This window comes from Gorilla gorilla, chromosome 2, assembly GCF_029281585.2.
Source record: "Gorilla gorilla gorilla isolate KB3781 chromosome 2, NHGRI_mGorGor1-v2.1_pri, whole genome shotgun sequence".
Classification (NCBI taxonomy): Eukaryota; Metazoa; Chordata; class Mammalia; order Primates; family Hominidae; genus Gorilla; species Gorilla gorilla.
The window spans coordinates 184,677,937-184,704,164 of NC_086017.1; the positions used below are offsets into that span (position 1 = coordinate 184,677,937).

General features: G+C 35.4%; 1 protein-coding gene across 22 annotated transcripts in view; it reads left to right on the forward strand.

Moving 5' to 3' along the window:
• Positions 1-26,228, forward strand: part of NLGN1 (neuroligin 1) — an 887,779-nt gene that overhangs the window by 192,410 nt on the left and 669,141 nt on the right. For 20 of the 22 annotated variants that reach the window (XM_055383656.2, XM_063704374.1, XM_055383659.2 and 17 more), the window contains one exon: positions 18,433-19,245. In XM_055383656.2, the coding sequence (XP_055239631.1) occupies positions 18,753-19,245 (493 nt within the window). In that variant the 5' untranslated portion in view covers positions 18,433-18,752. Of the gene's footprint in view, positions 1-18,432; positions 19,246-19,687; positions 19,748-26,228 lie in introns of all 22 variants that reach the window. The other 2 variants (XM_063704367.1, XM_063704371.1) reach the window with 1 other exon arrangement.

Sequence of the window (26,228 nt, forward strand, 5' to 3'; positions counted from 1 at the left end):
ACTTACTGGCTTTTCTTTCCGACTGAGCGGTGCGCGCGCGTTCCCAGACATTTTCTTGCAGCTGAATTCAGGAATTTTTTTCTTTTTTTAAGAATTTGGTAGCTCCCAAGAAAAACTCGTCTTTATTTGCAGAAGGAAATCAATTTCAGCAGCTATAATTAATCCCTCAAATCAGTGAATATGAATTGACTCAGGCAACTAAAAGTTGCTTTGGAACCCAGAAAAGCATATTATTCTGAAGTAATTTTGGAGTCCACGTAGCTTCAGAACAATTGCATACAAAGAACTGATTTATTTGAGGGATGTATATAGATGTGTTCAGTAGGTTAACGAATCTGAGACTTCAACATCACAATTTTAGTTGGCTTTTTTTTTTTTAAAGCCAATTCGTTAAATTTTAAACTTGTAGACATTCAAATGCTTTGGAATAAAATGGAGATAGATAAAAGATAAAACATACATTTTGTATGTTCTAATCTTTAGAAGAAAAGTGTTACCTTTTTTCAGGGATTTCTGGTTTATAGATTATGACTGTATGCAGATACCTTTGTGGTTTTACCACTGAAGTCTGTGTGTGTGAACTCATCAAAAGGCAACTCTTCAATGTCATCTGAAGCACACTCATTCTCTAGTACTTTTTTTCAGGAATTCCAGATACATGCGACATTCTGACTATTAAAAGATTAGTCTAACCAAACTTTTTCCTGGATTTGTGTGTGTATGTGTGTTTCTGAAATCTAATTTTGAAGCATGCATGTGAGATTTGTTTTTTAAAGATGAAAGAGCAAAATATAAAACTTTTATCTCCCAGGAATTCTAAAGTGGAAAAGGTAGATATTTCTTATTTCAGTAGACGTTGTGTAGGCTTATTTAGAGATTATAGACATAACAATAAATAGTTTCTACAAACCCAATTGTTAGTTTTAAGGCGATATCTGAGAAGCTAGGTTAGTCTCTTTTTACTCTGCTATAAGTCACGTGGTTCACGTGCAGACTGAGAGTAGAAGAATGGATGTTCTGTGTATTGGCACAGTCTAGCCACTGATCCTAGCCACACTGTCTAATAGTATTTAAAATATTTTCAAAGTTTAAACGGATTTTAAAAAGACAGCTAGCAAATATCATTAAGTGGTAATAGCAAATAAGTAATGAAGGTGAGTGGTAGGTGGGTTGGAATTTCTCTTTTTAAGCTAATAGAGAATATGGCTGTTGATATAAAAATAGATAAATTGAAACATGAAAAAGAAGGTCCTTTTAAAATTGATTTGCATATTCCAAAACCATTAAATCAGTAGTCATTGCATGTGCCATAGTGTTAAAATGGAAGACTTAACTGAGTGTGCCTTTGTAGTGCCTGGAAAATACATTTCTGTCAGAATAAACAATACTTTCTACTCCCCTATTATATTCTCTTTTGTCAGTTAAAATGAAAAGGGAGAAAGTGACCTACTCTTTGTTATAATCTACTTAGAGGGGCTGTATCCTTTGTTTCTACAAGCAGTACATACACAAAACTTTGGTAAACTTTGTAGGTAGTAAATCCACTTTGGAAAGCCAATAACAATGGAAATAAGTATATACAAAACTACACACCAAAATTTTTTAAAAAGTTGTGGCCAGTAAACGAAGAGCAAGGTACCCAGTTAGATAAATGCTCTCCCTAATAGAGTGGATTGTTCTAAGAATTATTGAAAAACCTGAGGAATTCACTTAGAAAATTAATTCCATTTAGCTCTATTTACCCAATACATGTTTTTGGACCTAATTATTAAAAAGAACATGGTAGCCTTGATGAGTTGTGAATTTTCTATCAGAGTAACACAAAATGTGGTAGTTTGGAGTAAAGAGATGGAAGCTGTCAATTAGCCCTGGAAATCTGCAAGCACAGTTTCTGATATAAGTGACAAGAAATAACATTGGATTCCTCTAAGCTTATCACTATGTAAAAACTGATGTTGCATTCACTGGAGTTTTGCTTGACAGCTGCACTTGTCCCTCAAAAACCTTTTATGTGTTGCAACTGGCCTAACATTCAGGAAAAGCTAACACATTTGCTATAGATTCTTTCTATGATTTTGAGATGATTAACTACATTAAATGTTATTTTACATTAAAAAGAAGTTAGCAACACACTCTTAATTAGAAGCAAAGTGATAAGGGCAATTATTTTTAAATGACTTGTTGAAATTTAACACATGACACTTCCAAGTGCAACTCTTCCATCTCTTTTGCTTTATTGAGAAATAAAAAAGAACAAAAACCAACTTTCAATTAATTTAAAATTCAAGTTTTTGACATATTGAATTTGCCAAGCATTGAAAAATATCAAATTTGTGAACACTCATCGTGAGTCTAATGTTTTTATTGCTTTTTAAGAGATAATTTAAAACATCATGAGGTAGCTAACCATATAATCCTGTGGGATAGCAACATTCTGTTTCTAAGAAAATGATTTCTAAGAAAAATGATTTCTTAATAGTAACTCATTTGCTGGTCACTTTTGTTCTGTTATTAATGAAATAATGTTGATAATATCAAATATTACTATGTTGGTATAAAATGATCTGAATAATCTCTGCCTTCAAGAGTCATCCCCCAGACAAAGTAAAATCAAACAAACAAAAATCCCCACAGCCATTTGGTAGCTAACCTGTGTGATAGAGAATGACTGTCAACTCGAAGCTTAAGTGAAGTCAGGGAAAACTAGTGAATCATTCCAGGCGTTTGAAATTATTAGACATTAAACTTTTGGGGGATTTTTATATGAATTCTTTTTATAACAGTCAGTATAATCTCTTCTGTGCCTATTTCCGTTGCATGTAAGAGAAATTCTAGTCAATGGCAAAACGCTTTACTGCTGCCATTACTGCAGACTTTATAGATCAGAGATGTGTCAGCATGTTAGCTTTAGCAGTAATCCCTCTTTTGTGTGAAACCTTATGGACCTTGCAGGCACTCTCTCATCCTGACACTCATAAAACGTTCAAGTCCCCATATTTATTATTTAATTTTCTTCCTATATATAGCAACACAGCACTTCAATATATGAATGTGTAGTCAAAAAAATGACAGGCAATTGTGGATGGGACTAATGAGTTTTAATAATACACATATTAGGGACTGCTAAAGGAAGTTTAATTAAGAAAAACAAGTTGAGCATGAAATTCATTTTGGAACAAATGCAAGTTAAGTTACTACTACTGATGTAAATTAAAAAGCCACAGTGATATATCACAGGAAATTAAGTTCCAGCCTGAGACTAGACCTAACTAATGCAGTTGACATCTTAGGACTTAGCTTTAAGTGGACAAACTTTGATTTGACTTATGAAACAGAAGAATATGTACTTTTTTCACTTTCTCCGGGTTTGTATAGAAATTTTAGTTTAGTATTTTCACTGCGTATCCAGCTACGCTTTATGTACATAATATTAGTTCACTTGTGACAGGCCACACAGTAGCTTTTTCTTTTTCTGTAGCCTACTTTTCTAATGCTACATGTGCCTACAATTAGAGCTACCTGCTGAGGCCCATGCTGTCTCTTTGGAGGTGCTGTAGGTGGTGCTTCATTAATAGAACTGCATAGTCAACTTTCCTCTACCTATAATTCTGTTTATGTTTTGCATAATTTAGAAAATAAATAGACTAATGTGTTTGCTTGCTTACTTTTATGTATTTATTTATTTGATGGTGGCAGTGCATGTGGAGGAAAAGCAGAAGTTGGGGAAGAGATTGAATATTGGGCAAATATTTTCTTAGAATGTGATTTTCTTATATTTTGCCTGTATTGAAATAGCACAGACACTTTCTATAAAGAGTAAATAATCAGGCAATGATATGAAGGTCTTATTGTATACATATGGTTCTCAACAAATGCCTATTGGGAAACATCCAATTGATATACTGTTTTTTATGCCAATGTTTGTCATCAGTTTTTTGTAACCATAATGATTCTTTTTTCTTCCCTGACACACCCAATGAATGGTAGATCTACAGGAGAAGAAAAGAGGTTACTCATAATGTTTGAAAATGAATTGAAAATTGTCATTGCTTTTTAAAAAATAGTCACAATGAGTACTCTCATATTGTCATATGGAATACTTTCTATGCTTGGAAGATCAACAAGTTCAAACATGTAATCAAGTAATATTGAGTTGATAAAATCCAAGTTGAGATTATCATTAGTAAAAGTTTTTTCCATATGACAACCACCACTTCTATGACAGAACTGGCCAGAAAAAGTGATTACAGCATAGAACGTTGTGAATATTGTGAATGGTTGTCACAATATTCACACCTTGAAAATAAAACTTGAGCAATTTAATAGTTAACTATAGAGCTAAAAGGAATAGAAGTTCACTTCAGCAACCATTATGTTTCAAGCCAGTGCATCTGTCATTTCTAATTTAAATCTGTATTACTTACTGTCCAACACTTTACACATAAGTGACAGTGTTATCTATTCTTTTTCTTATGGGTAGAAAAAGTCACCAGTTTCATTACCTGTTTAACTGTGCCAAGTGTTCTAATACATATGTTACTACAAGATTGATGCCAAAAGTCCCTGTTATTTCACGCCATGGTCTTTAATAACAACATCTAAGAAGGAAAGCGTTTTTTGTTTTGAAGGAATACTGTACTAGTAGTCTGTATAACCTACACCATAGTAGGGGATTTTTGTCTGGTTTGTTCGGAGCTAAGTGTATTTCTCTTCATCACCTAGAACAGTACCTGGTACATAACTGGAGATCAATAAATGTTTATTGAATGAATGAATGAAAATCGACTTGTGTTCTAGCCTTGGATGTTAGTAACTAAACATGTAACCTCTTTATGTAATGAATACCTGGGATCTTCATTTTTGCTTTTTAAAAAATGTATAATCAGTAGTTATTTGAATTGACAAATAATTTTAAATAATGTACAAAATTCCAAAGGGAGGAAGGATTCTATTCAAAAATTGAATATTAATTAGAGACAAATAGTAATTGAGGCTTTTTAGTGATTTCATATAGAGTTTATATACTTCACTTTGATAAATTATTTGATCAAGACTTACAAGTGTAGTAGGATTATTTATATTGTTATAATTTACTGAAGGTACATTAGAGCTATTTTCTTCCATGAAGAAAATGTGATATCTCAGGGAACGTTGGAATTACTAAAAGTTATTTCAAACAGGTAGAACATGAACAATAAGACAATAAGATTTAAAATATAACGGTTTGGGATTTTCATCATTACTTAAGATCTTTTTCCATTTTGTAAAACTTTATAATCCCATTCTCCCTATTATAAAATTTGAATTTAAATGGTGACTTTATTTGGCAACCTATATTCCATGTGTATATTAAATTCTTGTTAATATTATATTCTATTCATTAATATATTGATATACTATTTGTGTTACACAAATGGTCCATGAACAGGGCATTATTTTGAATTTTGTTATTGTTATTATTACTAATGCAACTTTTATATGAAGGAAGAAAATGATGTAGATATATAAAGAAGATTGCTAGTGTGATATTCTTTCTCCTTTGGATCACTGGTTGAGCTCTAAGCCAGGTCAGGAGTGACAGGAAACCATTATTGCTGTTTGGTGCCTTATGTGAAAGGCGTTGGTGGTCTTAGTCCAGTTCCTAGTAGACAGCTACTCCTTAAACAATAGTCACTACAGTATTTGCCAATTCCAGCAAAAGCCTGGAACTGAATGGACACAAAGGTTTAACTACCCTCTCTCTGCTGATCATCCTTCAAGGGGTCAAGATTGACACACCCTGGCACAGGGCCATACTCAAACTTAGCACTGCCTCTGCCAAAGTCGCAGCTATTCTCTGGCAACAAGGGATTTTTTTAACTGGACTTTAATTAAGCAGGGAACCAGGAATGGCAATTTTCCACTCTTCCCAGGCATGAGCAACTCACTACACACAAAAATAAGCTTAAAGAATGAGTTGAGACTGTAGCACTCTTCTTAGGTTGTGCTAGCTTCTCTATAAAGATACTAGCAGGCATAATTAAGTTGCTTCTGGAAGCAATGACTTGTGACCCAAAGGTGGCCCCTTCCAGACAAAATCATCAACTTAATATCAAGGGAAATAATCAGCTCTACCAGGCTGTCTCTTCTGAGCTCTTGAGTGATTATTCATTTTCTTCTGTGGGATCACAGGGTCATCAATTGGTTTTAAAAATGTATCCTGTGGTATTTTACATATACATTAAAACTGTTGCCCATGACTTTTGAATAACATTCTGCCTCATTGATTTTTGCCCCTCTTGCCCCCTTCACCTTCCTGTTCATTTGGAAGTCAGGCTTCCTAAGTAGATTCTAGATTTAACAATTAATATTTGGAGATTACACCTGAATATAGTTTCAGAATAAATAGAAAGTAAAACTTATATAGTTAATGTTAAATTTTTTTTCAGCCCTCCTCTTCAGAATAACAAAATAAAGAAGAAGCTATCTAATATTTAGCCATTAGTTGTAATGATGGTTATAGCAGAAATACTCAGTTTTGTAATGCAGAAGACAATGCTGTCACCTTAATCTTTTTCTCTTTTTGTTGTCAGAAAAGCTATTATGGCATCTTAGAATCTTATTGTATTTTCTTTTCTGCCACACAATAGTGGAATTAGCTGCCAGTCTGTATGGATATCTATGCACACGCCTACATGATGAGAAATTTCCATTGTATTGTAATTTGTTTCCACCTCTTCTATGTTTCATCCCCCCTGGCTGCAAGTTTAATTAAGCTAATGCCTTCACAGAGGTCAAGCATCACAGATGGATAAATAAAATCTGAGGGTTGTGTTAATTGATGAAAAATAGTATAATGAAATAATGGGTCATTCATTCAAGAAATATTTTCTGAGGACTTACAATGTAATGCATTGTTCTGGGGATGGTTGTTAAAAACCAACAATTCAAAAGACACACCCTCTACTCTCAAAGTGTAAGGGTAATCTGATCATGTCATTTGTATGATTATAATGATTCTCATCATACTTTGGATAAGATCTCACACCCCTAAAATGGCCAACAAATTCTTGAGTTGTCACATCCTTTCTCCTCTCCAGTCTGATGGGCTACCCTTCTCTCAGTTCACAGTGATTTCTTTGGAAAGCCCCAACCTCCACAGCATTTGGGTTTCCTGTTACTTCTGGCACATTCTATACCTTGGTTTTCAATTGCCAACTCCTACTCAATCTCAGACCCTGGTTTCCAGATTAATTCTTCAGGAAGATCATCATTCCCACTCCATATTCTTAAATCTCCCCTCAAAATACCCTGCATTATCCTTCTTCGTACAGTATTTATTACTAGATAGCTCTCTGTGTAATTGACTTACTTAAAGTCTATCTTCCCCCATTGAACTTCAGTCTTTTTAAAACAATTATTTTCGATTCAAGGGTACATGTGCAGATTTGTTATATAGGTAAACTTGTGTCATGAGGGTTAGTTGTACAGGTTATATCATCACCCAGGTACTAAGCCTGTTACCCAATAGTTACTTTTTTGTCTTCATGAATATTAGCACTATTCCTCTCCTGTTCACGTCGTCCTCTCCAATGCCTAGTACTATTTTGCCAGATATAGGAATGAAGATGGAAACTGAGATTACAAATTACTGTGGAAAAAAGTACTGTGTGTTTAGTTGCAAAAAATGTAATAAGTGTTTTGAGAGATAAGAGAAGGGAGTATTTTTATGACTTGAAGGACTAGGGAAGGAAGTCTTATTGACTTTTGAGCCAGGCCTTGAAAGGTACTAGCTGTGGTCCCTCCAGGAGAAAACTGATGGGGAAGGCATTCTCCAGGAAGAACAATCTTGGTGAACAAGTTGGGCCCAATTAACTGAGCGCTGCTTCCAGTGCTGTGCTGTATTAGTCTGTTTTCATGCTGCTGATAAAGACACACCCAAGACTGGGAAGAAAAAGAGGTTTAATTGGACTTAGAGTTCCACATGGCTAGGGAGGCCTCAGAATCATGGCGGGAGACGAAAGGCACTTCTTACATGTTGGCAGCAAGAGAAAATGAGGAAGATGCAAAAGCAGAAACCCCTGATAAAACCATCAGATCTCATGAGACTTATTCACTACCATGAGAACAGTATGGGTGAAACCACCCCCATGATTCAAATTATCTCCCACTGGGTCCCCCCGACAACACTTGGGAATTATGAGAGTACAATTCAGGATGAGAGTTGGGTGGGGACATAGAGCCATACCATGTCATTCTGCCCCTGGCCCCTCCAAATCTCATGTCCTCACATTTCAAAACCAATCATGCCTTCCCAACAGTCCCCAAAAGTCTTAACTCATTCCATAATTAACCCAAAAGTCCATAGTCCAAAGTCTCATCTGAGGAAAGGCAAGCCCCTTCCAGCTAAGTCTGTAAAATCAAAAGCAAGCCAGTTACTTCCTAGATTCAAAGAGGGAACAGGTAGTGGGTAGATACAGCCATTCCAAATGGGAGAAATTGGCCAAAACAGAGGGGCTACAGGCCCCATGCAAGTCCAAAATCCAGCAGTGCAGTCAAATCTTAAAGCTCCAAAATAATGTCCTTTGACTCCAGGTCTCACATCCAGGTCACACTGATGCAAGGTGTGGGTTCCCATGGTCTTGGGCAGCTCTACCCCTGTGGCTTTGCAGGGTCCAACCTCCCTCCCAGCTGCTTTCATGGACTGGCATTAAGTGTCTGTGGCTTTTTCAGGTGAATGGTGCAAGCTGTGGGTGGATCTACCATTCTGGGATCTGGAGGAAGGTGGCCCTCTTCTCACAGATCCACTAGGTGTTTCCCCAGTAGGGACTCTGTGTTGGGGCTCTGATCCCACATTTTCCTTCCACACTGCCCTAGCAGAGGTTCTCCATGAGCGCCCCGCTGCTGCAGCAGACTTCAGCCTGGGCATCTAGGCATATCCATACATCTTCTGAAATCTAGGTGGAGGTTCCCAAACCTCAAATCTTCACTTCTGTGCACCCACAGGCTGAACACCACATGAAAGCTGCCAAGGCTTGGGGCTTGCACCCTCTGAAGCCATGGGCTGAGCTGTACCTTGGCCCCTTTTAGTCACGGCTGGAGCAGCTGGGACACAGAGAACCAAGTCTGTAGATTGCACACAGCACAGGGACCCTGAGCCTGGCCCACAAAATCATATTTTCCTCCTAGGCCTCCAAGCCTGTGATGGGAGGGGCTGCTGTGAAGACCTTAGACATGTCCTGGAGGCATTTTAACCATTGTCCTGGGGAATATTTGGCTCCTCTTTACTTATGCAAATTTCTGCAGCTGGCTTGAATTTCTCCTTAGAAAATGGGTTTTTCTTTTCTATGGCATTGTCAGACTGCAAATTTTCTGAACTTTTATGCTCTGCTTCCCTTGAAAAACGGAATGCCTTTAACAGCTCCCAAGTCACCTCTTGAATGCTTTGCTGCTTAGAAATTTCTTCCATCAGATACCCTAAATCATCTCTCTCAAGTTCAAAGTTCCACACGTCTCCAGGGCAGAAGCAAAGTGCCACCAGAGTCTTTGCTAAAACATAACAAGAGTCACCTTTTCTCCAGTTCCCAACAAGTTTCTCATCTTCATCTGAGACCACCTCAGCCAAGATTTTATTGTCCATATCATTATCAGTATTTTTGTCAAAATCATTTAACAAGTCTCTAGGAAGTTCCAAACTTTCCTACATTTTTCGGTCTTCTTCTGAGCCCTCCAAACTGTTTCAACCTCTGCCTGTTACCCAGTTCCAAAGTTGCTTCCACATTTTTGGGTATCTTTTCAGCAGTGCCCCCACTCTGCTGGTACCATTTTACTGTGTTAGTTCATTTTCATGTTGCTGATAAAGACATATCTGAGACTGGGAAGAAAAAGGGGTTTAACTGGACTTACAGTTCCACACTGCTGGGGAGGCCTCAGAATTATTGCAGGAGGCAAAAGGCACTTCTTACTTGGTGGTGGCAAGAGAAAATGAGGAAGATGCAAAAGCAGAAACACCTGATAAGACAATCAGATCTCATAAGACTTATTCACTACCATGAGAACAGTATGTGGGAAACCACCCCCATGATTCAAATTATCTCCCACTGGGTCTGTGCCACAACACGTGGGAATTATGGGAGTTCAATTCAAGATGAGATTTGGGTGGGTACACAGAGCCAAACCATATCATGTGTGTTACCTTCCAGTAGTATTGTTTATTCACAAAATTAGTTTGCTACCAGGTATAACGTCTACCATGTACTCAGGTTTTACTCCTTGTTATTTAAAAAAATATTTTGTTGGTAAATTTTTTTCTCCAATTAATGTTAAGTTTTAGTTGGCCTTTTCTCATTAACATTCTATTTTCTCTCTCTTTTTTTTTTAATGTTATTGGAGAGGTACATTTAGTGTGGAAGTAGCCCAAGGGGAAAGAGAACAAATAGAACCGTTTATATACTCTGCAGAGAAATGGGGAATATCATGCAACTCTGGAAAACTTTTGGGGGCTGCCCACGATTTCTCCCAGGAGGAGGTTCTGGGCAAAATTAAGAAGGAGGCAGCGTTTGTCTTTAGAGAGTGTTAATTCTTCTGCCTTATCTCTTTCTATTTCTTGAAGCTTACTGCATCCATAAAATGTGCTCTTGTTTTATTGAAGGATGTTACTGTGGCTTTGTGTTTCTGACTTCAATTTAATTATCTGTTACAAGAAGATGATAATGATCTCTATCTCATGGTACTTAGAGACAATAAAGGAGATGATGCAGTTAGCTCAATGTTTAGCCCCAGTACTTACTCATTTGGTGCTTGTCATTAATCCAGTTATTCTTAAATGATGCTCATGGCAGAATAAACTTGTCACCACTTTAGTTCTCAATAGCCTTATGTTAATATGGCCATGACATGGGTCCTAGCATCCCTTGGAACTTCTTCATGATCAAGACCTTCAACTTTGATATTCTCATCTCAGAGTAAACCCTTTTTGGCCTTGGTTTTAATTGTCTTATATTTTTCCCCTTTGTGTCCTTCTGGTACTGCTTAAGTCTATATTTAGATTTAGTTGATCTGTTCAACATTAGGATTACCATTTCTTGTAACCTTTGCTCTTTGCTGTTCTACCATTCTTTACTTCCTTATCCCCAACCCTGACTTCTATCATTTATTCTCTGCCCCAGGCTATTGAATGTTGCTGGAAAAAAGTTTCAATACCACACTCTTTGGAGCTGCTGCAAATTATGACTATTAACTAACCCTGGCAAGCGGATGAGCAGCCTTTTTATTTTCCTTCTGTTGATATTCTGTGTGTTTCACTCTCCTCAGTTCCTCAACCTGAGCATAGGACTTTATTGAATTGGTCTCACTGAGGTGCAGAGCACAAACTCCCATGTCACAAAGGTTCAGGATATGTTCTTTGGAGTTAGGCAGTCTTGGGTTTGTTTCTTGGATCTGCCTTTTCCTGGCATTGTGGCCTTCAGAGAGTTATCTGACCACTTTCACCCACATTTTTCTCACCTCAAATAAGAGGGCTTGTCTTATAAATCTGTTGTGAAGACTAAGTGACATGAACTATGTAAAGTGTTTTGGACAGCGATTGGCAAGTAGAGGGTGACCTACAATAGTAGCTGTTTTTGTTGCCATTTTCACATAATTGTGTATGAATCCAGCTGATATTTCAAACTGAACATGGAATTAAGATTCTCTCTGGTTTCTTTTACACCAATTCATTCACAAAGGTAATGATTCCCACACCTTTGTATCTAGTCTGTACGTTTGATAACCAAACCATATTTTTGCTAAAAGGTGAAAAGTGTATACATATATACATATATGTTACTTTTTAGTAAAAAATGTGGTTTGGTTATCAAAAATTTATGTAGGAATATACATATATATTTAATAAATATTTCTATCACCAGATTGCAAAACACACACAAAAATAGACACTAAGAAAATGAGAAAGATAAAATTAACAATATTTTAAAATGTCTTATAAATACTGATGACTTCATTGCATTATTCACTAATATCTCAAGGCACAGAGATTTTTAGGGCACAGTTCACAGCTAATAAAATGGGCATTAATTCAGACTTCAAGTTATCTTCTTGAGGTTTTCAAACATTTTTTCTGATTTGTTATTATATCTGATTAGATGGCCATTATTTTTAATCTTGTGATATAGCTGAAGAAGAGCTTGTCCTAAAAGTAGAAATTTCATTTTGCCTTTTTACAGTTCTTTATTTATTATTGTATTTCTAGTACTCCCTTTTGCGGATATTTGATAAAAAGTTAATCCAGTAGTTTGTTTTTTAAGGGTTACTTTAATTACAACTTGATACAAATGTGTAAATTTATTTATCCAATGATGTAAACTCTAATGCATCACTGCACATTGAAAATGAACAATTAATAAAAACCAAGTGCTATTGGTGGTTAACCAACTGCACTACAGACCAATCTACCTTCCCAAGAACACTGTAAGTGCTATATGCATCAATAGCCTTGTGATGACACTGCTGTTACGTCATATATTCATATTAGCAAACTTTAATTGCTTTCTCTTTTTGTTTTACATAAAAAAATGGCAAATAGAAGTTCAACCATTTAGTTCCCTTATCTAATCATCTTGTGGTGGGGTATGAACACGCTGCTTTAGAGATCTCTGCCCCAAAATACCACCAGTTTAATTTTCTTGTGAATGAATTTGATAATACTTTCCTTCTGCTAGGAATGTGTAATGGCTTTTCATCATCTAGAGAATAAAATCCAAACTCTTTAGCCTCTTAATGAAGGGCTTGCTTGATTTGGTTCTAGCCTGCCATTTCAATCTTATCCAATGCTCATCCTCATTTACTCTGTCTTCTGGGCAAACTAGTCTGTGCGTTCCTCAAAAAAGCCTTTTAGTTTTCTTTCTGTCATAAGTCAGGCTTCCAAAGGAAAAAATAAGACTTTGAGATGAAGGTTTGTCTGCAAGAAGTTTCCTGGGATGTGCCATTGGGAACAATTCCTGTAAGGGAGTAGGAGAATCTCAACCAACTCCTCCCTCTGCCCATTTTCATGGGGAGCTTTGGGGCTCCTCTGATTATTCTGTATTGAGAAAAGGAGGCCAGGCCTTTGAATACTGGCAGGAATCAGTCATTAAAATGTGAGCTGCCCTCAGGAAGGGTGAGCAGCACAGTATCTACTGAACGTTCTTTCTGCTGTGGGATCCCTTCTGTGACCAACAGTGTTTGTCCAGATCATAATTCTTGTAAGCCCATCTTAAATTTCCCTGGATTCGTGAACTCGTTTCTAATTTACTAGCTGGAGGTAGACTTGTTCCTTCTTTTGAAGCCTAATATCATTTTGTAAAATTGTGTTCATTTGTTTATTCATCCCATTTTAAGTACTTACTATGTGAGTTAATTACACATTAGTTACTTTAAGTATTCATTTGCTGAAAGGCGTCAAACAGTTTGTATTCATTGGACAGCTTTATTACAGGCAAATAATACAGTATGGCAACAGCAGAAGAAGGATATGCATTAAACTGAATTTAAAAATCTCAGACTCTGGCTTCTTTGTTCTCCCACTCCTGGGTCACGAAGAGTATCCTTTTGTCTCTAGGTCTTTAACCACCACTAGTGTATATGAAACATTTTGCTACAGAAACTCAGTATCTGTCAGTAGTCGGGTTCTCTTACAGTGAACTGATCACATAGATATATTCCAAGTATATGGCTAGCCTTGGTCATCAAGTTTCACCACACTCTGCTGAAACCAGATATTATTAAATTGACTTATTTGTTAAATTAGTATTACTAAGTCCATTTTTATATCCATTTATTATTACCATATATAGTTAATAAGCTCGGGTGGCCTGACTTCAAACAACCCACAGACCTGTAAGTGCAAAACATTATTTGTCTAGTTAGTACAGTTGATCTTCATTATTCCTGGTTTCTGTATTTGCAAACTTGTCTATTCACTAAAATGTATTTGTAATCCTAAAATCAACACTTACAGCATGTTTACCGTCATTCCACAGACATGAGCAAAGCAGCAAAACTTTGTCACCGTATGAGCATCTTGCCAGCTGAAGTCAAACAAGGCATTGCTCTGCCTTCTTGTTTCAACTTTATGAACACAGATTGGAGATAGTATAGGCCGTGCAGTGCAGTGCAAGATGCTTCATCTTTGGGATCAATTGGGGGGCATTTTAATCCCAACTCTAGCACCTGTTAGTGAGGTGGCCTCAGGCACTTAATGCTTTAGAACCTCAGTTTTTCTTTCATAAAATAAAACAGAATCTACTAGTTGCAAGCATTAAGGATTATAACCTATAATCTATGTGAGATTTGTATATCTATGTATGTGGGTATATCTATGTACGTGTGTGTACACACACATACACACACACATACATGTGTATGTCTTTAAAAACAAAAGGTCTGTGTTCCCTAATTTAGTGTTCATCATGACTTTATAGAACATAACTACCATGAATAACAAGGATCCACTGTATATTGTATAGCATTGGTTAAGAGTCACCATGAAGCCAGGGAGCTCTAATGGTAACCATGCTGTCCAATCCAGACCAGCTGAGATTTAACCATGCTTGCACTATATAACAAATTTTCATATACATTTTATGAGGGACATAAAGATATTTTTTAAAACACACATGCAAAGTCTTTCCCCAGGTAAGAAATTTAGCAGGGAGGAGTTGAGTTCAACAAGAAAACAAATAAATGCAAACAAGAAAACAAAGCAAGGTAGAAATAAAAACTTTTTTTTTTTTTTTTTTTTTAGAAAAAGATATGTAAACGGTACGTAAAGTTAGAAGTCAGATATTTCCTGCTAGGCCCTGCTCCCACATTCATCATGTATTTATTGAACACATGTCACATTTCATCTTGCATTGGAGTAATTTTTTTTAGATTACTTATTCCTTTACAATGTCATAAGCTACTTGGGAGTAATGAGTAGATTGTTCATGTCTTTCAATTCTCCTTAACATTCAGTGCAATAGCTTGCACATTGTAAATATCTAATGTTTGTTGAGTGAATGAAAGATTGGATGAATGTGGCCACCCACTGTAGTTATCTAACGTTCTCCCTACTCCTTTTTCTGAGTTTCTCAGAAACAAACTAGTTGAGGGACCAGCTTTTGATGAATTAATGTAAGGGAGAAAATGTATTACCATTTATGATGCGCTTTTAATTATTATTTATTTTTATTGTATTCTGTTAGTGGGACTATACATGCTTTAAGTCAAAAAGAGGAATAATGGGGAAATTTATGAGCTAGTATCCCCGTTAACTTCGAAGTCAGATGAAGCTAGTCCTATGTGTGGATTGATAGGCTAATCTGTGGGTAATATCTGATTTGGTCTACTGAGTAAGATTTTCTGGCCTTCTTATTTTAATACATTCTGAAATATTTCAAACATACAAAAGAATACAGAGAATTCAAATACTAAAGTTTTGTCAAACTTGCTGTAGTTTGCTGCTGGCCTTTTAGGGCCTTACCACAGGTTATCTGTCTTAGGTGTCAATTAAGTAATTTGCCCAATTAATTAATTAGTTGCTAGAATGAGCCTTATTCTCTTTCCTTTTTACTCAGAGATGACAGCTATCCTGTTACTATGTATTTATGTATTTGAGAATAATATATAATATTCTTTTACATACTTTAAGCTTTAAATAGTATTTGCTGTACCTAATTTTCTGTGACTTGTTTTGCCAAAAATTTTGAGATTTATGTATGTTGATATTTTGGGTTTAGGTCCTTTATTTTCACTAATGTATACAATTTGAATTTCTGAATACATCATAATTTATCGATATCTATTGATGGACATTTAGGTTGTCATAGTTTGGGGTTTTTTTGGTTACTAATAAGTAACCAAATTATTACACAAATCATTGTTTTAACATGATTTTGTGTAATGATGTAAGAGAAACCTATCACTACATTCAATAGAGTAAAACTGGTAAAATATGTATAAAAATATATAGCAAAATAAAATATTAACTTCCAATAAGAAGAGGGTAGACCATTTTTTAATTTCTGTGTCCTATGAAATTGTCAGAATATTTACTGAGACTTCGTCTTCTGAAGAAACATAAAATATTTTTACAGTTCAATTTTAAATACACTAGGATCAATTTCTTAAAAAGTGATCATTGTGAATTGAGGGACTGTATTATGTGCGGTGATCATAAGGATGGCCTTTAAATCAGATAGCAACGGGCTCCTGGATCTGCTACTAATTAGCTAAGAGGCCCTGGCCGAGGTAAAAATTAACCTCTTCAAGTCTGAGTTCCTCATGAGTAAGAAGGGGATAACTGTTGAATCCACTTCATAGGGTTGTAAATGAGACATAAATGCATGAAAACTGAGGAATTTTTAATATACTAAGGAAGCATCAATAAATAGGGGGAAAATTGTCAACAAATTTGAGACTTTCTGCTTAGGCATATATTTTTTTAATTTTAGTACTTTAAATAAGCCACATTTTTACATTTGGTTTGGATGACTGCTATTATTATAGTAGCAACTTCTGGAAATTTTGGGGGGTCAATACCATAGTTCTCCAAACGTACAACATGTAAAATGGGATATTTTTGTAACCTCAGGAGCTAAACATCATTCAAATTTGAAAATCCATCATGGCATGCAGAATTCCAATCCTGTGCAATTTGCGTTAAAGTAGCACATCAGTGGGAAACAGGAGCTTCTTTATCCTTAACACAGGGATTTCTAAGTACAACAAAAGGAGTGTTATTTTGTTAATAACAAAACAAGTATTTGATATCAGTTGTGTGAAGAAAAACTTTTGGAAATTGCTGTAGAGTACTTGAAAATTAGGTTGAATAAAACATGATGATGGACTTGTAAGACCTCACCACAGGTTCTCTGAGTTAGGTGTCAAAACAGTGCATTTTTAACACCAAAAGGAACTTGCAAAGACTCATTCATGCTGTGGCCCACTATGATGCTGCACAAGAGTAAGCATTATATACACTTTACAGAAATGGGTTTGTGTAGCTGAATCTTCGATAAATGCTAGAGTTCTGGAACAGGAATTGGATTGGTCTAAGCCTGTCTTTTGTATATTAATGTGCTTTCACAGCAAAGGTATGTGAATTAACACAGACTAAAGTATTTTCAAGGAAAGACATTTATCTCCTTATAGCCTTCTGTGATGGATTGTTCAGAGCTAAAGACACACTAGGCCAGAACCAAATCTCCTGCTGCCCTATATAGTTTTTACAATCTCCTTTTAAGTAACACAAAGTCAGGGCAGTCTCACTGCCAGACCAACACTTCTTTAGGAATCTTCCCGTAATATACAGGATAGAACCATCTCTAATACAAATCAACACTTTATTTTCAAAGTAAGCACTTCAAAAGGTTGCTTGAACAAGAAAAGACACATTTTTTTGAGCTGTGTGTTATTTGACAGTTAACATCACATTACTCTGTGGATTACGTTGCACTGAATGTTATATTTTAGTCTGATGCAGTTTAAGTTCAACTGTGTAAACAGTGATAGATGTTTGATTAGTGTTAATATGCAAGATGCCGTGATTAGGTATGATTATTTTTTTAATCACAACACTCTCTTTTTGTAATCTTCCTTTGATCTCTAACAGACAGTGAGAAAAAAACTGTAATTTAAAATATATTGACTTTGACTCATAAATTAATTTTTGCATTGCAAATTTATTGATATCTATAATATATAGCAAGATGGTAAAATAACTTGTCTGCAAAAAAAGATGTAAACTTCTATCTCTTTTACAAATTGTATCTAATGCCATTTTCTCTTTTAAATTCTTGAATCTTAATTTCAAATAGGAAACCTATAAGCAAAATTTTATGAAAACATTTGAGATACAGCAAGGAAGTGAGGTAGTTTCATCTGAATAATCATAGCTGAACTCATATGAATTTTCTTGTCCTCATATTATCTTGCTTTTTTTGATAAGCATGGGATTGGGAACCACCTTTTTGTTTGTTTTCCAGTGCATACAATCGTTCTTACAGAGTTTGTATCTGTTCTGCTAGTTTACTGCCAGTTTCTTAAAATATTTTCTGCTATTGGGTTTTAAAACTGAAACAAATTAATCTTCTATTGCTTGAAGTGATTGAAGACTATTAATAAAGTATAAATTTCACACCTAACATTCAGTATTTTTAAATACTTTACTGTGACATGTTTCTAAAACTGTGTATTTTAATAAAACCTGCTTCCGTGTAAATGTATATAAAGTCAGCAGATGCATTTCTCAATAGTCTTATAATCAGTTAGTTTACTTGTCATCTCACTTCAATCAATGATTTTCCTATGGTAACATTTAACTTACCTGATGCTAGTCATTATTAATGTATTTCTGTAGATTGTAAAACATCTAGTTATCACACTGTCTATGTTAGCTTGTTCCAGCTCATGATTTATTTTCATTTTTTCTAGGATACAGACCTGCAGCTAACTGGATTTGATTTATAAGAGAGAAATCTGCAGTCAATGCCCACTCTTGCCACACTGCTAATATGGAAAACAGAATGTTCAGTAGGATATGGTCTGATAAATAGTGATGATTGAAGATGCTGCTCCAATACATGTGAAATCAATGGGAGATATCTGCTGTCTGAAGATCTTTCAGAGCTTTTCTCGACAAGCTCCCCTGTAAGAAATCGGAGGTATATTCTACCATTATACAGTCTTTCTCAAGTGGATATAAATACATTTGCCTCACTGTAACCAGACAACTAGACAACTAATGTGGGACCATGGCACTGCCCAGATGCATGTGGCCAAATTATGTTTGGAGAGCAGTGATGGCATGCTTGGTACACCGGGGATTGGGTGCCCCATTGACTCTCTGTATGTTGGGATGTTTGCTTCAGGCTGGCCATGTGCTATCACAAAAATTGGATGATGTGGACCCACTGGTGACTACCAACTTTGGAAAGATAAGAGGGATTAAGAAGGAACTCAATAATGAAATTTTGGGGCCTGTTATTCAATTTCTTGGGGTTCCATATGCAGCCCCACCAACAGGGGAACGTCGTTTTCAGCCTCCAGAACCACCGTCTCCCTGGTCAGATATCAGAAATGCCACTCAATTTGCTCCTGTGTGTCCCCAGAATATCATTGATGGCAGATTGCCAGAAGTCATGCTTCCTGTGTGGTTTACTAATAACTTGGATGTGGTTTCATCATATGTGCAAGACCAGAGCGAAGACTGCCTATATTTAAATATATATGTCCCAACTGAGGATGGTGAGTTTATTGCAGGAAAAACAGGGAGATGTATTTATATATTTTTTCTATTCTAAGTTCTAACAATATTAATTCATGTGTACTGGTAGTATGCATGGCTTTTCCTGTTGGCATGTAGACATATTTTACATGCGTGCATGGTGCTCTTTTTGTTTATGTGTGTCAGTGTATCTGTACTTATTTTTTTCCTGTGCTTACTCATTTTCTTTCCTCCACAGCACGTATATTTAGGTAGAAATGGGTTTCTAATTTCCATTTCCTACCAAATGACTTCTGAGAAGATGCATCAACATTTCCTCATTGCATGTGCAGGCTCAACGAATTGGGGATCTTTCGCACTCAGTAAATGCAGGAGCGTATTGAGTTAGATAGTGGTGTTGCATGTTCCGGCGGTCTGTGATGGAGCGCCATGTTATTTTCTAGTCTTCTATTCATTTTTCAGTAAAAAGAATATCCAAGGAATGTGCCAGAAAGCCCGGCAAGAAAATATGTAGAAAAGGAGGTATGTATAAAAGTGGAAATTAAAAATGGGGGAAAAAGCTTGCAGAGGAAGAACAAGATACTCTCCCTAAGGATGATTTGCTGATGCTGGGAAGTAAATGGTTAGGTGATGTTTGGAATCTGATGAAGGCTGTCAAGGAATATAAAGGTGTTTAAGGAGAGCTCTAGCTGAGTAGATTACGTTGGCAAAGCTCATTGGTTGTGCCTTGTGTTCTGGTGCTGGTAGCATCGGCAAGAGTTGAATCTTGGCTTTGAGTTTGTGTTTAGTGGAATATGTACTTAGGCTATTATGATACCTGCAAGGAACCAAAACAATGCTGTCTTAGGAACTGGTAACTTTGATCTCTGAACTCTTTTCTACAGATATATATTTGTGTTCCTCTTAGAATTTGATCACTCAATCACAAATCTAGTTGTTTTGTTTATTCTCAGCATTCCATCTGAACACTCTATGGACTTTCTCATCCTAAGGATAAATTTTCCATAATTATTGAGCAATTATTATTATTAAGGTAATAGTGTTTTTTTCTTAGTCTTTTCATTTTCAGTCACTTTTCCAGAGGAGAATGAGATTTCGCAGATTTGATACTAAATATTTACAGTCTTAAAATTACTTTAACATTTTTATATTTACGTTAAACAATTTAAAACATAGAGAAGTGCATGATTCAGAAGCTACAATTAAATCAACCTTCAAATCATCCTCTAGCCAGATTGAGCAAATGTAGACACTGACAGCTGCAAGCTTGCATCTGAATGTAGCTTGTCCACACTCCACTTTTATATAACATTCAGTAAATCACTCATAGGAGAGTATGCTTTTCTATGGCAGTAAATCATCTAAGTGTTATTTTGACCTTGTTCATAACTTTGTAGAATTTCCAATCTTCATACAGAAGTCATATTAATATTCTAATGCTGCACATTCTATCTCTCTATGCACTTCTAATATCCTGGCTGGACCAAGTCAGATTTCATTATAGCATCCTTGTGGGCCAGGGAATGTCTAAACTGTTCTGTTTTACTAGGATTGCATTTATATGGAAGACACTTTATAAATAACAAAATTCATAACTCAGTTCAGAATTATTTGCATTAAATTGAGGGTTTTTTTGTTTGCTTTGTCTTTGCTGTTATTTCTTGGGTAATACTGGTAGAGTGGGATTTAACCTTCATTCTTTATTGATGTTATGAATTGGGTTAAAAGCACACTATACTTAAGAAGATGGATATGGAGGCAACAAGGGTGTTTTAAATGACTAAAAAAAGTCTCTTTTTTTCTGCAAATGAAAATAACTGCAGTAATTTACATACCTTTAACTAATGTACAATACTGCAGTAGTTATTATGATGCAGCTTATCAAGCATGTGTAATTAGCTAAGTGACTTTCGCCTCCTATTACAAAGATGTTGATTCACAAAGTCATAAATAAAGATGCTATTGAAGAATGCGTAAATAGAGCATAATAAATAAAAACATGTATGATGAAGAAAAAGATAAGAGCACCAAAAGGTAAGCTAGTGAGTGAGAAAGTGACCTTTCTTCTCATACAACTTTAGAGGATAAAAGATTTATTAGAAAATGCTTTTTCATTGTTCTTTGTATTGTTGGTTCCATTTGCTTTAGTAAGAGAGTTGGCAAAGAGATGTGTAGGCAATGCTATTTACCTTCACAAACTCTGAACTAAGTAATAATTAGAATGAGGACAACATCTATCAATGCCCACTTGAGCCTGTATGGTTTACAGTTTAAGTCTGTTGTGCTTATTCATACTATTAACTATGCATTCTAAAAATCATTTTGGCTTGGGAATTTAATATATCCAATTATTATTATTAAATACATTCTGCTCATTTATTAGCTCTTTGTACATTATCCTAAAGTCTAAATAACAAAAATTTTTGATGTAATTTTATTATATAAATAGTATTTTTAAAATAAACAAAAACTAAAGTTTAGAGTTTAGCTTTTAACTAGAGGAGTAGAAATCATTTTTCCGAACTTTTACCTGTTTTTTTAAATTATTTTTCTACCATGAAGGGGCTATTTTGGTTATTTCAAGATACCATATTTTGGGAGTCAAGAAATTATTAGTCACTTTATATCTGTGTATATATATACTAATATATACTGCATGTGGACTGTGAGATTTTCAGTAGAATGCCAGGAGTGTATAAATGATGGTTTAGGAACTGTGAGAATAGTTGCTTTGCCAGGACTTTATGAATGATGGTTCAGGAACTGTGAGAATGGCTGCTTTGCCTTTTATCTAGATGCCATTAAAATCCTGTCTTGTTATTATTTATTCTTTTATTGTGTATGGATCACCTGCAGAGACAGATGGACTCCCATCCCTGAGCCAAGTACTCTATAATCTGTGCATATTGTATTCATGCAAAACTATTTCCTAATTGCCAATTACAAGCCACATACTATTCAAGTCAGTCCTCTTCCCATAGAACTTATAATCAAACAACTTTACAAAGAGCAAAGTATTTTCTATACTTTGTTGTGTATAAAAGAAAAGAAATCTTATCCCTCCTCCAAGAGATGTTGTTCTATAATTTTTAAATAGAGCATTTACAATATTTTCCTGCAATTAAAGAAAAAAGCTCATTTTTATCAATAGGCTGCCTTCATTTTAAAATGGGTCCCAGTTGTACTTTTTAATCTGTTTTTTAATATTTCCCATGATAGTTTTAGCCACATGTTAATTACCCTCTAGATATTTCTTCAGAGTTTTATCCTTACAAAATGGAAAAGAAGAATGAATTCTTAAAATGAGATGATTTTCAACACTTGAACAAACAGGCAGATAACATGATAGAAACTGGAGTTTGGTTGTGGAGAACAGACACTTGGTTTTATATATTAGGTGTTTTGCGTAGTTTATCCATTTAATCATCATAGCAACATTAGGAGAAAAGTATATTACTCTGTCTGTTTTTTAATTTTAAACTTTTTATCTCTATTTTACAAGTAAGAAGGTAGACTCTGAAAAGTTAGGTATTCCAACCTTACCACTGACTGCTAGTTAGTGGTAGAGGCAAGTTTGGCCTTAATTCTTTTTTACATTAGATAGATTTCCGTTATGTTACATTACCTCCTGTGATGATTTCCATGGCAGAGACTTATATCTATCCATCCTTCCTCTCTCTCTTTTTTCCTTCTTTCTTTAACACATTCAAATATGTCATGAGTTCTTTTTATTCTATCAGTTGACCGTATTTTAGACAGACTTAATGCTCACCTTAATTGAATTGAATCAAGCTAATGTTAGCAGCCAATTTCCAAAAATATATTCAGTAATCATTTAGTGAATACTTTAAACCTCAATTACTTTTGCGCCAATCTAATAATACCACATGCTTCTTACTGTCCAGATTAAGATCCCCACATATTCCTCCTGGCTGCTATCAAGGAGTTGCTTTAACTTGCTCAAGTTTCCCTCTGTTTCTTTAGGTTGCTCTCCTGTGAGGGTCGCTAACAAACAAGAAAGTGGTCAAATATTAGGCAGTAAACATGAGAAGGAGAAACAGAGGACCCAGAGAGGATTCACAAACACATTGTCTGGCTCATGGATTCTCTAGAGTTGTGTAGTCTTGTGTTTCTCCAGCACTTTTACTATTATTTGCATAGCTCTTCTAAGATGGATACAGAACTAATTTTCATTCCTGCACTTGTGAGACATTAACTTGCTTTTCTATTTACCCCAATTTGTATTGTGCAGAAGATTAAAATCTTTGTATATGACTCTGGTACAATCATTTACTCTTTGAGCATTTTGGTCGTGATTTTCAAAAGTGTTTTACTTTTACATGCTCTGGTTCATGGTCTTTACCTGAGATAATATTGAATTCTTTCAAGAGCCTTTTCCACAGGTTTTTGATTTGTCTGGTTGTCTATTTAACATAGGGACTGATTTTTTCCTAATTTAATATGTATAACAATGACTCCTAGTACTGTCAAGGTTTTTAAGACTCTAAAAGGGGATTATATTCCAGAATGTTCTTCCTTTTTGCTTATACATTTCTCACTCATTTACTTATTCATTTGACAAATATTTATTGAGTACTTACTCTGTGCTGAGTATTGCTCTAGGTACAGAGTAAATAAAAGAAGACAAAAACCTTTCCTGCTTGTATAAAGCTTACAACCTAGTGGTAGAGACAGTTTGTAAATGATGAACACAATAAAAACTAAATTAAAAACGTGTGAGAGGGTGAGAAATTGAAACAGAGTATGAAAGACCAAGAGTGCTGGTATGGAGAGTGGAAATAGTTAAAAATAAAATGAAGACTACCTCATTCGAGCAAAGATCTGAAGGAGATAAAGTGAGTATCTAGAGAAAGATATTTAAGGAACAATTAGGAATATAGCAGATCTGGAAAGGGGGAAAAGAGAGAGAGACAATGAGATTCAGAATAATCTGACTTGATATTTTTAAAAAGTCACTCTGGTGGATGTACTGAGAGTAGGTTGTAGGAGAGCATGGAGAAATGGGGAGAGTAAGAGGAGGCTCCAGGTAAGACTTGGTCATGGTCCAGGCTCAAACCAGGGTGGTAACCACGGAAGTGATAGATTCTTCATATATTTTAAAGATCACATTCCTTGATCAATTTGCTGTGGGCTGTGAAAGAAAAGAAGAAGTCAAAGAAGATTACTATGTTTTTGATCTGAATACCTGGAAGAATAGATTTGCCATCAATTAAGATGGAAAGGAAGAAGGGTTTGGGGAGAAGCAGAGTACAAAAAGAAGTTTAGTTTTGGACATGTTTAATTTGAGGTGACCCTTAGATATTCAAGTAAAGACATCAAAAAGCCAGTTTCTTGAACCAATATCTTGAATTAAGGTAGAGAGAAAGGTCTATGTAGAGATATAAATTTGGCAGTTACTCTAATATAGAAGGTAAAGATTTCAGGTCATGAGCTTGAGAGAGAATAAAAGGAAGTGAATGAAGATAACAAAAGAAACAAGACAACAAGGTTTAATATATAGGAACATTCCAACATTATGAGGTCTGGAAGAAGAGAAGGAAAGCAATGGAAACTGAGAAAGAATTATGTATGAGGTGGTAGGTAAACCAAGATTTTTTTTGTTGGCCTGGAAGTTAAGTAAGGAAAATGTCTCCAAGTGGGCATAGTGATCAACTGTGCCAAATTAACTTTTGTGGGGTGGTGTGGGTTTTACACACTGGAGTGTGTCTAAGAGAGAATGGGTGAAGATTTGGAGTGGCTTAACATAAATAATTATTTTAAAGAGTTTTGCTTTTTAAAACGGCATCAGAAAAATACGAGAAGTGAGGAAAATAGAGGTTGCTTTTGTTACGGTAGGTTAAGATAGAAGAAATAAATATTTTCATACAGCAGCAAATGAACAATTTTAAATACAGGCAGAAGATGGTAGAAATTCTGGAACAGTATCCTTCAGTAGGTGAGAAAGGTGGGATTTGCAGATTTTGAATTAAAGGAAGGAACGTGGGTAGAAAAATTAGTATGTTGCTATGCACAGTACATGAGTGTGAGTGCATGGGCAGAAGTATAGTGGGGTTCTGCTCTTATCTGATTCTTTCAATTGTTTGATGTGTAATGTTAAGGAAAATGAAGATAGAATTAACATCAGTGAGATCTTCCTATGATCTAGACATCATGGCATGTTAATTTATTTGATATCGCAACAGCCTCGTGAGGTTCTCACCATTACTTTCCAGATGTAGAAATGGAGGAACAAAGAAGTTAAATTATCTTGCCCAAAGATTCGTAATTTGTTGTTGGCCAGCTGTTTCCTTTGAAAGGGTTATTTTAGAATGGAGGAACTAAAACACAACAACAAAAACAGCACAAAGCAACAATAAGAATCATGTTTATATGGGATTTAAGATCACATAGAAAATGAAATTGGTGGCCAATTTGCTAGTAGAAAAATCACCACACACTGAAATAATTAAAACGCCTAGTTCACTTAGAGTTTGAAGGTGAACGTAAAACTATATTGAACCAGAGATTTGGCTTCATATTTGAATTAGTAACTGTGGACAGATGTGGTTATGTCTTCTAAAAGCTAAACATTGTAAGTTGGGACTCTGAAATGAAGTAGATCTAAAGGGCTGTAAAGTTTTAAAAGAACAACATCAGTTGTTCCATTGTTTACTGACAGACAGAGACAGTCTCCTGAAGCAGATGATTAAAAGACCATTATAGTTGTCCAATTCAATTTTTCCAAAGAATAAATACTTTTTTTCTTATAGAAACTGGGGTTGAAGTTGAAAACATTTAAGATTTATGCCACCAGCAGAAAGAGTTATGCTAGAAAATAAATTCTTGGTAAAAACTGCTATCCTTTCTCCTACCGTATGTAATATCTTTCCTTATTTATTCTTTTCACATATATGGCATTCGATGAGCTTAATAATTAGAATGCAATGGGTTTTTTTTTAAAGTTGAGTTCTATGTTACTTACCATTACACATTTTGTAGATAA